Source organism: Oncorhynchus gorbuscha, linkage group LG21, assembly GCF_021184085.1.
Source record: "Oncorhynchus gorbuscha isolate QuinsamMale2020 ecotype Even-year linkage group LG21, OgorEven_v1.0, whole genome shotgun sequence".
NCBI lineage: Eukaryota > Metazoa > Chordata > Actinopteri > Salmoniformes > Salmonidae > Oncorhynchus > Oncorhynchus gorbuscha.
In genome coordinates this window covers 2,228,482-2,242,460 of record NC_060193.1, presented here as the reverse complement: position 1 = coordinate 2,242,460, position 13,979 = coordinate 2,228,482, and the positions used below count along the sequence as shown (strand labels likewise).

At 45.1% G+C, this 13,979-nt stretch overlaps 1 protein-coding gene across 2 annotated transcripts in view; it reads right to left on the bottom strand.

Moving 5' to 3' along the window:
* LOC124008909 (F-box/WD repeat-containing protein 7-like) overlaps positions 1–13,979 on the bottom strand; it is a 78,959-nt gene that overhangs the window by 50,855 nt on the left and 14,125 nt on the right. For both annotated transcript variants that reach the window (XM_046320506.1, XM_046320507.1), the window contains 2 exons: positions 13,350–13,432; positions 4,174–4,315 (listed from right to left, as the gene is read on the bottom strand). In XM_046320506.1, coding sequence (XP_046176462.1) covers positions 4,174–4,315; positions 13,350–13,432 — 225 coding nt within the window. The remainder of the gene's footprint in view (positions 1–4,173; positions 4,316–13,349; positions 13,433–13,979) is intronic.

The window sequence follows — 13,979 nt, the reverse complement described above, 5'->3', positions numbered from 1 at the left end:
GAGAGGGAGAGGGTCCATTCATTAATACACCAGAACCAGAGAGAGAGGGAGGGTCCATTCATTAATACCCCAGAACCAGAGAGAGAGGAGGGTCCATTCATTAATACCCCAGAACCAGAGAGAGAGGGTCCATTCATTAATACACCAGAACCAGAGAGAGAGGGAGGGTCCATTCATTAATACACCAGAACCAGAGAGAGGGAGGGTCCATTCATTAATACACCAGAACCAGAGAGAGGAGGGTCCATTCATTAATACAGAGGGAGGGTCCATTCATTAGAACCAGAGAGAGGGAGGGTCCATTCATTAATACCCCAGAACCAGAGAGAGAGGGAGGGTCCATTCATTAATACCCCAGAACCAGAACCAGAGAGAGAGGGTCCATTCATTAATACCCCAGGGAGGGTCCATTCATTAATACACCAGAACCAGAGAGGGAGGGTCCATTCATTAATACCCCAGAACCAGAGAGAGGGAGGGTCCCATTCATTAATACCCCAGAACCAGAGAGAAGAGGGTCCATTCATTAATACCCCAGAACCAGAGATTAGAGGGTCCATTCATTAATACCCCAGAACCAGAGAGAGAGAGGGTCCATTCATTAATACCCCAGAACCAGAGAGAGAGGGAGGGTCCATTCATTAATACCCCAGAACCAGAGAGAGGGAGGGTCCATTCATTAATACACCAGAACCAGAGAGAGAGTCCATTCATTAATACACCAGAACCAGAGAGAGGGTCCATTCATTAATACACCAGAACCAGAGAGAGGGAGGGTCCATTCATTAATACACCAGAACCAGAGAGAGGGAGGGTCCATTCATTAATACACCAGAACCAGAGAGAGGGAGGGTCCATTCATTAATACACCAGAACCAGAGAGAGGGAGGGTCCATTCATTAATACCCCAGAACCAGAGAGAGGGAGGGTCCATTCATTAATACACCAGAACCAGTCCATTCATTAATACCCCAGAACCAGAGAGGGAGGGTCCATTCATTAATACCCCAGAACCAGAGAGAGGGAGGGTCCATTCATTAATACCCAGAACCAGAGAGGGTCCATTCATTAATACACCAGAGAGGGAGGGTCCATTCATTAATACCCCAGAACCAGAGAGAGAGGGAGGGTCCATTCATTAATACCCCAGAACCAGAGGGAGGGTCCATTCATTAATACCCCAGAACCAGAGAGAGGGAGGGTCCATTCATTAATACCCCAGAACCAGAGAGAGGGAGGGTCCATTCATTAATACCCCAGAACCAGAGAGAGAGGGTCCATTCATTAATACACCAGAACCAGAGAGAGGGTCCATTCATTAATACACCAGAACCAGAGAGAGAGGGTCCATTCATTAATACACCAGAACCAGAGAGAGAGAGGGTCCATTCATTAATACCCCAGAACCAGAGAGAGAGGGTCCATTCATTAATACCCCAGAACCAGAGAGAGGGAGGGTCCATTCATTAATACCCCAGAACCAGAGAGAGAGGGTCCATTCATTAATACACCAGAACCAGAGAGAGGGAGGGTCCATTCATTAATACCCCAGAGGGTCCATTCATTAATACACCAGAACCAGAGAGAGGGAGGGTCCATTCATTAATACCCAGAACCAGAGAGAGAGAGGGTCCATTCATTAATACACCAGAACCAGAGAGAGGGTCCATTCATTAATACACCAGAACCAGAGAGAGAGGAGGGTCCATTCATTAAACCCCAGAACCAGAGAGAGGGAGGGTCCATTCATTAATACCAGAACCAGAGAGAGAGAGGGTCCATTCATTAATACACCAGAACCAGAGAGAGAGGGTCCATTCATTAATACACCAGAACCAGAGAGAGGAGGGTCCATTCATTAATACACCAGAACCAGAGAGAGAGAGGGTCCATTCATTAATACACCAGAACCAGAGAGAGAGGGAGGGTCCATTCATTAATACCCCAGAACCAGAGAGAGGGAGGGTCCATTCATTAATACCCCAGAACCAGAGAGAGAGAGGGTCCATTCATTAATACACCAGAACCAGAGAGAGAGGGTCCATTCATTAATACACCAGAACCAGAGAGAGAGAGGGTCCATTCATTAATACACCAGAACCAGAGAGAGGGTCCATTCATTAATACACCAGAACCAGAGAGAGAGGGAGGGTCCATTCATTAATACACCAGAGAGAGGGAGGGTCCATTCATTAATACACCAGAACCAGAGAGAGAGGGTCCATTCATTAATACACCAGAACCAGAGAGAGAGGGTCCATTCATTAATACACCAGAACCAGAGAGAGAGGGTCCATTCATTAATACCCCAGAGAGAGGGAGGGTCCATTCATTAATACACCAGAACCAGAGAGAGGGAGGGTCCATTCATTAATACACCAGAACCAGAGAGGGAGGGTCCATTCATTAATACACCAGAACCAGAGAGAGAGGGTCCATTCATTAATACCCCAGAACCAGAACATTCACCAGAACCAGAGAGAGGGTCCATTCATTAATACACCAGAACCAGAGAGAGGGAGGGTCCATTCATTAATACCCCAGAACCAGAGAGAGAGGGTCCATTCATTAATACCCAGAACCAGAGGTCCATTCATTAATACACCAGAACCAGAGAGGGTCCATTCATTAATACACCAGAACCAGAGAGAGGGTCCATTCATTAATACACCAGGAGAGGGTCCATTCATTAATACCCCAGAGAGAGGAGGGTCCATTCCAGAACCAGAGAGAGGGAGGGTCCATTCATTAATACACCAGAACCAGAGAGGAGGGTCCATTTATTAATACACCAGAACCAGAGAGAGGGAGGGTCCATTCATTAATACCCCAGAGAGAGGGGAGGGTCCATTTATTAATACCCCAGAGAGAGGGAGGGTCCATTTATTAATACCCCAGAGAGAGGGAGGGTCCATTTATTAATACCCCAGAGAGAGGGAGGGTCCATTTATTAATACCCCAGAGAGAGGGAGGGTCCATTTATTAATACCCCAGAGAGAGGGAGGGTTCATTCATTAATACCCCAGAGAGAGGGAGGGTCCATTCATTGATACCCCAGAACCAGAGAGAGGGAGGGTCCATTCATTAATACACCAGAACCAGAGAGAGGGAGGGTCCATTCATTAATACCCCAGAACCAGAGAGAGGGAGGGTCCATTCATTAATACACCAGAACCAGAGAGAGGGAGGGTCCATTCATTAATACCCCAGAACCACAGAGAGAGGGTCCATTCATTAATACCCCAGAACCAGAGAGAGAGGGTCCATTCATTAATACCCCAGAACCAGAGAGAGGGAGGGTCCATTCATTAATACCCCAGAACCACAGAGAGAGGGTCCATTCATTAATACCCCAGAACCAGAGAGAGAGGGAGGGTCCATTCATTAATACCCCAGAGAGAGAGAGAGGGTCCATTCATTAATACCCCAGAGAGAGAGAGAGGGTCCATTCATTAATACCCCAGAACCAGAGAGAGGGTCCATTCATTAATACACCAGAACCAGAGAGAGGGAGGGTCCATTCATTAATACCCCAGAACCAGAGAGAGGGAGGGTCCATTCATTAATACCCCAGAACCAGAGAGAGGGAGGGTCCATTCATTAATACCCCAGAACCAGAGAGAGGGAGGGTCCATTCATTAATACCCCAGAACCAGAGAGAGAGAGGGTCCATTCATTAATACCCCAGAACCAGAGAGAGGGAGGGTCCATTCATTAATACCCCAGAACCAGAGAGAGAGAGGGTCCATTCATTAATACCCCAGAACCAGAGAGAGAGGGTCCATTCATTAATACACCAGAACCAGAGAGAGAGGGAGGGTCCATTCATTAATACACCAGAACCAGAGGGAGGGTCCATTCATTAATACCCCAGAACCACAGAGAGAGGGTCCATTCATTAATACCCCAGAACCAGAGAGAGAGGGAGGGTTCAGAAGCCGAGGGCTGTTCACCAGATATTAGATCCTGCTTTCTGGCAGGAGGAAAATGAATGTAGGTGGTGCTGGAGGGAGGAGAGGTGTTTCATTATTTAATTAGCACTACTCCATCCCAGAAAGCCCTTCTCTCTCTCTCTCTCCCTCTGTTGATAAAGCACTCCAGGTTTCCCAGGGCTTCATGGCTGTTAATTAGTGGTTGTTATGGAGACGCAGCAGCAGAGGGGGTGTGTCTCACCTGGAAGGTGTGAAGCCAGTCCTGTAGGCCGGAGGGGGGCGGGCCTGAGGTGACACGTCTCCGCTGAGCTGAATGCCCATTGGCTGCTCGCAGGTCTCCAAAGGTAGTGGGCGTGGTCTGGAATGGAACGAGACTGCAGGGACTGGAGAGAGAGAGCGTATATATATATAATAAGACATTTGTAATATCTTTATTGTTTTGAAACTTCTGTGTGTGTAATGTTTACTGTTCATTTTTATTGTTTTTCGCTTTATATATTATCTACCTCACTTGCTTTGGCAATGTTAACACATGTTTCCCATGTCAATAAAGTCCTTATATATTATCTACCTCACTTGCTTTGGCAATGTTAACACATGTTTCCCATGTCAATAAAGTCCTTATATATTATCTACCTCACTTGCTTTGGCAATGTTAACACATGTTTCCCATGTCAATAAAGTCCTTATATATTATCTACCTCACTTGCTTTGGCAATGTTAACACAGGTTTCCCATGTCAATAAAGCCCTTATATATTATCTACCTCACTTGCTTTGGCAATGTTAACACATGTTTCCCATGTCAATAAAGTCCTTATATATTATCTACCTCACTTGCTTTGGCAATGTTAACACAGGTTTCCCATGTCAATAAAGTCCTTATATATTATCTACCTCACTTGCTTTGGCAATGTTAACACATGTTTCCCATGTCAATAAAGCCCTTATATATTATCTACCTCACTTGCTTTGGCAATGTTAACACATGTTTCCCATGTCAATAAAGCCCTTGAATTGAATTGAGAGAGAACATGAGAAAGACCGGTTGAGAATTATAATTCAAAAGGTTTTGTCAGATATTATTCATCGTATTCAGACAGGTGTTTTACATGGACGATACACTGGGGATAATATAAGTAGTGGAAACAATAGAACACTATGAAGACTCTGGAGATAATATAAGTAGTGGAAACAATAGAACACTATGAAGACTCTGGAGATAATATAAGTAGTGGAAACAATAGAACACTATGAAGACTCTGGAGATAATATAAGTAGTGGAAACAATAGAACACTATGAAGACTCTGGAGATAATATAAGTAGTGGAAACAATAGAACACTATGAAGACTCTGGAGATAATATAAGTAGTGGAAACAATAGAACACTATGAAGACTCTGGAGATAATATAAGTAGTGGAAACAATAGAACACTATGAAGACTCTGGAGATAATATAAGTAGTGGAAACAATAGAACACTGAAGACTCTGGAGATAATATAAGTAGTGGAAACAATAGAACACTATGAAGACTCTGGAGATAATATAAGTAGTGGAAACAATAGAACACTATGAAGACTCTGGAGATAATATAAGTAGTGGAAACAATAGAACACTGAAGACTCTGGAGATAATATAAGTAGTGGAAACAATAGAACACTATGAAGACTCTGGAGATAATATAAGTAGTGGAAACAATAGAACACTATGAAGACTGGAGATAATATAAGTAGTGGAAACAATAGAACACTATGAAGACTCTGGAGATAATATAAGTAGTGGAAACAATAGAACACTATGAAGACTGGAGATAATATAAGTAGTGGAAACAATAGAACACTATGAAGACTGGAGATAATATAAGTAGTGGAAACAATAGAACACTATGAAGACTGGAGATAATATAAGTAGTGGAAACAATAGAACACTATGAAGACTCTGGAGATAATATAAGTAGTGGAAACAATAGAACACTATGAAGACTGGAGATAATATAAGTAGTGGAAACAATAGAACACTGAAGACTCTGGAGATAATATAAGTAGTGGAAACAATAGAACACTATGAAGACTGGAGATAATATAAGTAGTGGAAACAATAGAACACTATGAAGACTGGAGATAATATAAGTAGTGGAAACAATAGAACACTATGAAGACTCTGGAGATAATATAAGTAGTGGAAACAATAGAACACTATGAAGACTGGAGATAATATAAGTAGTGGAAACAATAGAACACTATGAAGACTGGAGATAATATAAGTAGTGGAAACAATAGAACACTATGAAGACTCTGGAGATAATATAAGTAGGGGAAACAATAGAACACTGTGAAGACTCTGGAGATAATATAAGTAGGGGAAACAATAGAACACTATGAAGACTGGAGATAATATAAGTAGTGGAAACAATAGAACACTATGAAGACTGGAGATAATATAAGTAGTGGAAACAATAGAACACTATGAAGACTGGAGATAATATAAGTAGTGGAAACAATAGAACACTATGAAGACTCTGGAGATAATATACATTGGGGATAATATAAGTAGTGGAAACAATAGAACACTGAAGACTCTGGAGATAATATAAGTAGTGGAAACAATAGAACACTATGAAGACTCTGGAGATAATATAAGTAGTGGAAACAATAGAACACTGAAGACTCTGGAGATAATATAAGTAGTGGAAACAATAGAACACTATGAAGACTGGAGATAATATAAGTAGTGGAAACAATAGAACACTGAAGACTCTGGAGATAATATAAGTAGTGGAAACAATAGAACACTATGAAGACTGGAGATAATATAAGTAGTGGAAACAATAGAACACTGAAGACTCTGGAGATAATATAAGTAGTGGAAACAATAGAACACTATGAAGACTCTGGAGATAATATAAGTAGTGGAAACAATAGAACACTGAAGACTCTGGAGATAATATAAGTAGTGGAAACAATAGAACACTATGAAGACTGGAGATAATATAAGTAGTGGAAACAATAGAACACTATGAAGACTCTGGAGATAATATAAGTAGTGGAAACAATAGAACACTATGAAGACTGGAGATAATATAAGTAGTGGAAACAATAGAACACTATGAAGACTCTGGAGATAATATAAGTAGTGGAAACAATAGAACACTATGAAGACTGGAGATAATATAAGTAGTGGAAACAATAGAACACTATGAAGACTGGAGATAATATAAGTAGTGGAAACAATAGAACACTGAAGACTCTGGAGATAATATAAGTAGTGGAAACAATAGAACACTATGAAGACTCTGGAAATAATATAAGTAGTGGAAACAATAGAACACTGAAGACTCTGGAGATAATATAAGTAGTGGAAACAATAGAACACTATGAAGACTGGAGATAATATAAGTAGTGGAAACAATAGAACACTGAAGACTCTGGAGATAATATAAGTAGTGGAAAGAATAGAACACTATGAAGACTGGAGATAATATAAGTAGTGGAAACAATAGAACACTATGAAGACTCTGGAGATAATATAAGTAGTGGAAACAATAGAACACTTTGAAGACTGGAGATAATATAAGTAGTGGAAACAATAGAACACTATGAAGACTCTGGAGATAATATAAGTAGTGGAAACAATAGAACACTATGAAGACTATGGAGATAATATAAGTAGTGGAAACAATAGAACACTATGAAGACTCTGGAGATAATATAAGTAGTGGAAACAATAGAACACTATGAAGACTGGAGATAATATAAGTAGTGGAAACAATAGAACACTATGAAGACTCTGGAGATAATATAAGTAGTGGAAACAATAGAACACTATGAAGACTGGAGATAATATAAGTAGTGGAAACAATAGAACACTATGAAGACTCTGGAGATAATATAATAGTGGAAAGAATAGAACACTATGAAGACTGGGATAATACAAGTAGAACACTATGAAGACTCTGGAGATAATATAAGTAGTGGAAACAATAGAACACTATGAAGACTGGAGATAATATAAGTAGTGGAAACAATAGAACACTATGAAGACTCTGGAGATAATATAAGTAGTGGAAACAATAGAACACTATGAAGACTCTGGGAAACCTGGCCCGGTAAAGTACGACTAATTTACATATAAATTCCTGAAATATTTACATTTTGGAGAATCTCTTATATAAATGGGTTAAAGTTACATATAAGCAGGGGTGTTAAGTACTTTAAAAAATACTTAAGGTACTTAAGTATTTTTTGGGGTATCTGTATATATATACATCTTTACTTTACTTCATTTTCCCTGACACCCAGAAGTATTCATTGGTCATCTCTACTGCCTCTGATCTGGAGGACTCACTAAACAGAGAACATCCCTGGTCATCCCTACTGCCTCTGATCTGGAGGACTCACTAAACAGAGAACATCCCTGGTCATCCCTACTGCCTCTGATCTGGAGGACTCACTAAACAGAGAACATCCCTGGTCATCCCTACTGCCTCTGATCTGGAGGACTCACTAAACAGAGAACATCCTGGTCATCCCCACTGCCTCTGATCTGGAGGACTCACTAAACAGAGAACATCCCTGGTCATCCCTACTGCCTCTGATCTGGAGGACTCACTAAACAGAGAACATCCCTGGTCATCCCTACTGCCTCTGATCTGGAGGACTCACTAAACAGAGAACATCCCTGGTCATCCCTACTGCCTCTGATCTGGAGGACTCACTAAACAGAGAACATCCCTGGTCATCCCTACTGCCTCTGATCTGGAGGACTCACTAAACAGAGAACATCCCTGGTCATCCCTACTGCCTCTGATCTGGAGGACTCACTAAACAGAGAACACCCCTGGTCATCCCTACTGCCTCTGATCTGGAGGACTCACTAAACAGAGAACATCCCTGGTCATCCCTACTGCCTCTGATCTGGAGGACTCACTAAACAGAGAACATCCCTGGTCATCCCTACTGCCTCTGATCTGGAGGACTCACTAAACAGAGAACATCCCTGGTCATCCCTACTGCCTCTGATCTGGAGGACTCACTAAACAGAGAACATCCCTGGTCATCCCTACTGCCTCTGATCTGGAGGACTCACTAAACAGAGAACATCCCTGGTCATCCCTACTGCCTCTGATCTGGAGGACTCACTAAACAGAGAACATCCCTGGTCATCCCTACTGCCTCTGATCTGGAGGACTCACTAAACAGAGAACACCCCTGGACATCCCTACTGCCTCTGATCTGGAGGACTCACTAAACAGAGAACACCCCTGGTCATCCCTACTGCCTCTGATCTGGAGGACTCACTAAACAGAGAACACCCCTGGTCATCCCTACTGCCTCTGATCTGGAGGACTCACTAAACAGAGAACACCCCTGGTCATCCCTACTGCCTCTGATCTGGAGGACTCACTAAACAGAGAACACCCCTGGTCATCCCTACTGCCTCTGATCTGGAGGACTCACTAAACAGAGAACACCCCTGGTCATCCCTACTGCCTCTGATCTGGAGGACTCACTAAACAGAGAACATCCCTGGTCATCCCTACTGCCTCTGATCTGGAGGACTCACTAAACAGAGAACATCCCTGGTCATCCCTACTGCCTCTGGTCTGGAGGACTCACTAAACAGAGAACATCCCTGGTCATCCCTACTGCCTCTGGTCTGGAGGACTCACTAAACAGAGAACATCCCTGGTCATCCCTACTGCCTCTGATCTGGAGGACTCACTAAACAGAGAACATCCCTGGTCATCCCTACTGCCTCTGATCTGGAGGACTCACTAAACAGAGAACATCCTGGTCATCCCTACTGCCTCTGATCTGGAGGACTCACTAAACAGAGAACATCCTGGTCAACTGCCTCTGATCTGGAGGACTCACTAAACAGAGAACATCCCTGGTCATCCCTACTGCCTCTGATCTGGAGGACTCACTAAACAGAGAACATCCCTGGTCATCCCTACTGCCTCTGATCTGGAGGACTCACTAAACAGAGAACATCCCTGGTCATCCCTACTGCCTCTGATCTGGAGGACTCACTAAACAGAGAACATCCCTGGTCATCCCTACTGCCTCTGATCTGGAGGACTCACTAAACAGAGAACATCCCTGGTCATCCCTACTGCCTCTGATCTGGAGGACTCACTAAACAGAGAACATCCCTGGTCATCCCTACTGCCTCTGATCTGGAGGACTCACTAAACAGAGAACATCCCTGGTCATCCCTACTGCCTCTGATCTGGAGGACTCACTAAACAGAGAACATCCCTGGTCATCCCTACTGCCTCTGATCTGGAGGACTCACTAAACAGAGAACATCCCTGGTCATCCCTACTGCCTCTGGTCTGGAGGACTCACTAAACAGAGAACATCCCTGGTCATCCCTACTGCCTCTGATCTGGAGGACTCACTAAACAGAGAACATCCCTGGTCATCCCTACTGCCTCTGATCTGGAGGACTCACTAAACAGAGAACATCCCTGGTCATCCCTACTGCCTCTGATCTGGAGGACTCACTAAACAGAGAACATCCCTGGTCATCACTACTGCCTCTGATCTGGAGGACTCACTAAACAGAGAACATCCCTGGTCATCCCTACTGCCTCTGATCTGGAGGACTCACTAAACAGAGAACATCCCTGGTCATCCCTACTGCCTCTGATCTGGAGGACTCACTAAACAGAGAACATCCCTGGTCATCCCTACTGCGCCCCTGGGTGATGGGTAACGATGCTTTGGTGGGTGACTGTTGTTGATGTGTGCAGAGGGTCCCTGGTTCGCGCCAGAGTATGGGCGAGGGGACGGTCTAAAGTTATACTGTTACACCTGCTCAAACCACTAGGCTAGCTGCCTCCAACCACTAGGCTAGCTGCCTCCAACCACTAGGCTAGCTGCCTCCAACCACTAGGCTAGCTGCCTCCAACCACTAGGCTAGCTGCCTCCAACCACTAGGCTAGCTGCCTCCAACCACTAGGCTAGCTGCCTCCAACCACTAGGCTAGCTGCCTCTAACCACTAGGCTAGCTGCCTCTAACCACTAGGCTAGCTGCCTCTAACCACTAGGCTAGCTGCCTCCTAACCACTAGGCTAGCTGCCTCTAACCACTAGGCTAGCTGCCTCTAACCACTAGGCTAGCTGCCTCTAACCACTAGGCTAGCTGCCTCTAACCACTAGGCTAGCTGCCTCTAACCACTAGGCTAGCTGCCTCTAACCACTAGGCTAGCTGCCTCTAACCACTAGGCTAGCTGCCTCTAACCACTAGGCTAGCTGCCTCTAACCACTAGGCTAGCTGCCTCTAACCACTAGGCTAGCTGCCTCTAACCACTAGGCTAGCTGCCTCTAACCACTAGGCTAGCTGCCTCTAACCACTAGGCTAGCTGCCTCTAACCACTAGGCTAGCTGCCTCTAACCACTAGGCTAGCTCAAATATTATTTTCAAACCACAATCTACATCCCTCCACAGCCTCATAGAGGATCTAGATACTGTTAGAATTAAAATCCCTCCATGACCTCAGAGGATCTAGATACTGTTAGAATTAGAATCCCTCCACAGCCTCATAGAGGATCTAGATACTGTTAGAATCTGAATCCCTCCACAGCCTCATAGAGGATCTAGATACTGTTAGAATCTGAATCCCTCCACAGCCTCAGAGGATCTAGAAACTGTTTTTAACCTCTGGATTACAACCAAATTATGATCAGTGTTCTTCTATGTTATGTATTGATCACAAAAAATATACACCTTTTACATTACTGTGTAGTTGACCAATTAAATGGTAAATTATATGAGCAAAATAATAATAATTCAATTTCACCAGGAATGGCAAGCTAGACAAATTAAAAAATTGGCCTATTTATATAATGAACATGCATTCAGAAGGGAGAAGTTATTAAATATTAAAGCATTGGACCTCTCACTAAAGGCTTGAGTCACACAAAAACTATACTTAAATCCGAAACGGTTCACCAGCACATAAGGCTGGTCATGGCTCACATCAACACCTTCATCACAGAAACCAAAGACCCACTCCAATTTGCATACCGCCCCAACAGATCCACAGATGACGCAATCTCAAATCACACTCCACACTGCCCTTTCCCACCTGGACAAAAGGAACACCTACGTGAGAATGCTGTTCATTGACTACAGCTCAGCGTTCAACAACACAGTCCCCACACAGCTCATCACTAAGCTAAAGACCCTGGGACAAACACCTCCCTCTGCAACTGGATGCTGAACTTCCTGACAGGCCGCCCCCAGGTGGCCGTGCTGATCCACAACACTGGGGCCCCTCAGGGGTGTGTGCTTAGTCCCCTCCTGTACTCTCTGTTCACCCACTCCAATACCATCATTAAGTTTGCTGACGACACAACAGTGGTAGGCCTGAACACCGACAACAATGAGACTGCCAGTTCTCTGACTTCCTCCCTATAGGCTGTTGTTCCAGGACAACAACAACAACAACCTCTCCCTCAACGTGAGCAAGACAAAGGAGCTGACCGTGGGCATGGGTCCCCAGATTGTCAAAAAAAAAATCTACAGCTGCACCATCGAGAGCATCCTGACCGGTTGCATCACCGCGTGGTATGGCAACTGCTCGGCATCTGACCATAAGGCACTACAGAGGGTAGAGTGTACAGCTCAGTACACCACTGGGCGAGAGAGAGAGAGGGGGGTTGGGGGGTTAGAGCATCTGTAATAACCAGAGTGTTTCTATCTTACAAGGAAAATGTTCAACATCATATCATCATTCTCATAGTTTCAGACGTTCTGCTACCCATAGTACCAGAAGAAATTAGTTGATATGACTAACATTGGAGAGACGGAATTATATGGAGAGGTCACCGGGGAGAGAGGGTCACCGGGGAGAGAGGGTCACCGGGGAGAGAGGGTCACCGGGGAGAGAGGGTCACCGGGGAGAGAGGGTCACCGGGGAGAGAGGGTCACCGGGGAGAGAGGGTCACCAGGGAGAGAGGGTCACCAGGGAGAGAGGGTCACGGGGGAGAGGGTCACCGGGGAGAGAGGGTCACCGGGGGAGAGGGTCACCGGGGAGAGAGGGTCACCGGGGAGAGAGTGTCACCGGGGGAGAGTGTCACCGGGGAGAGAGTCACCAGGGAGAGAGTCACCAGGGAGAGAGTCACCGGGAGAGTGTCACCAGGGAGAGTGTCACCAGGGAGAGTGTCACCAGGGAGAGTGTCACCAGGGAGAGTGTCACCAGGGAGAGTGTCACCAGGGAGAGTGTCACCAGGGAGAGTGTTACCAGGGAGAGTGTTACCAGGGAGAGTGTCACCAGGGAGAGTGTCACCAGGGAGAGTGTCACCAGGGAGAGTGTCACCAGGGAGAGTGTTACCAGGGAGAGTGTCACCAGGAGAGTGTCACCAGGGAGAGTGTTACCAGGGAGAGTGTTACCAGGGAGAGTGTTACCTGAGGTAGCTGGAACCTTTGCAGTGTTTCTTGACTGAAGAGAACGGCCTGACGTCTGGTCCATGGTCCAACTTCCTCTTCATCTGATAGAGAGAGAGAGGACAGAGAGAGAGAGAGAGAGAGAGAGGACAGAGAGAGAGAGGACAGAGAGAGAGGACAGAGAGAGAGGACAGAGAGGACAGAGAGGACAGAGAGAGAGGACAGAGAGAGGACAGAGAGAGGAGAGAGAGAGACAGAGAGAGAGAGAGGACAGAGAGAGACAGAGAGAGAGACAGAGAGAGAGAGAGAGGACAGACAGAGGACAGAGAGAGAGAGAGAGGACAGACAGAGAGAGAGAGAGAGTCAGACAGGGGAGAGAGAGAGAGGAGAGAGAGAGAGAGAGACCAGAGAGAGAGGAGGACAGACAGAGGAGGGAGAGGACAGAGAGACCAGGACAGAGAGAGAGAGAGAGGACAGAGAGAGAGAGAGGGAGAGAGAGAGAGGACAGAGAGACAGAGGACAGAGAGAGAGAGGACAGAGGACAGAGAGAGAGGGAGAGAGAGAGAGGACAGAGGAGAGGACAGAGGAGAGAGAGAGAGAGGAGAGGTCAGAGAGAGAGGAGAGAGAGGACAGAGGAGAGAGAGAACAGAG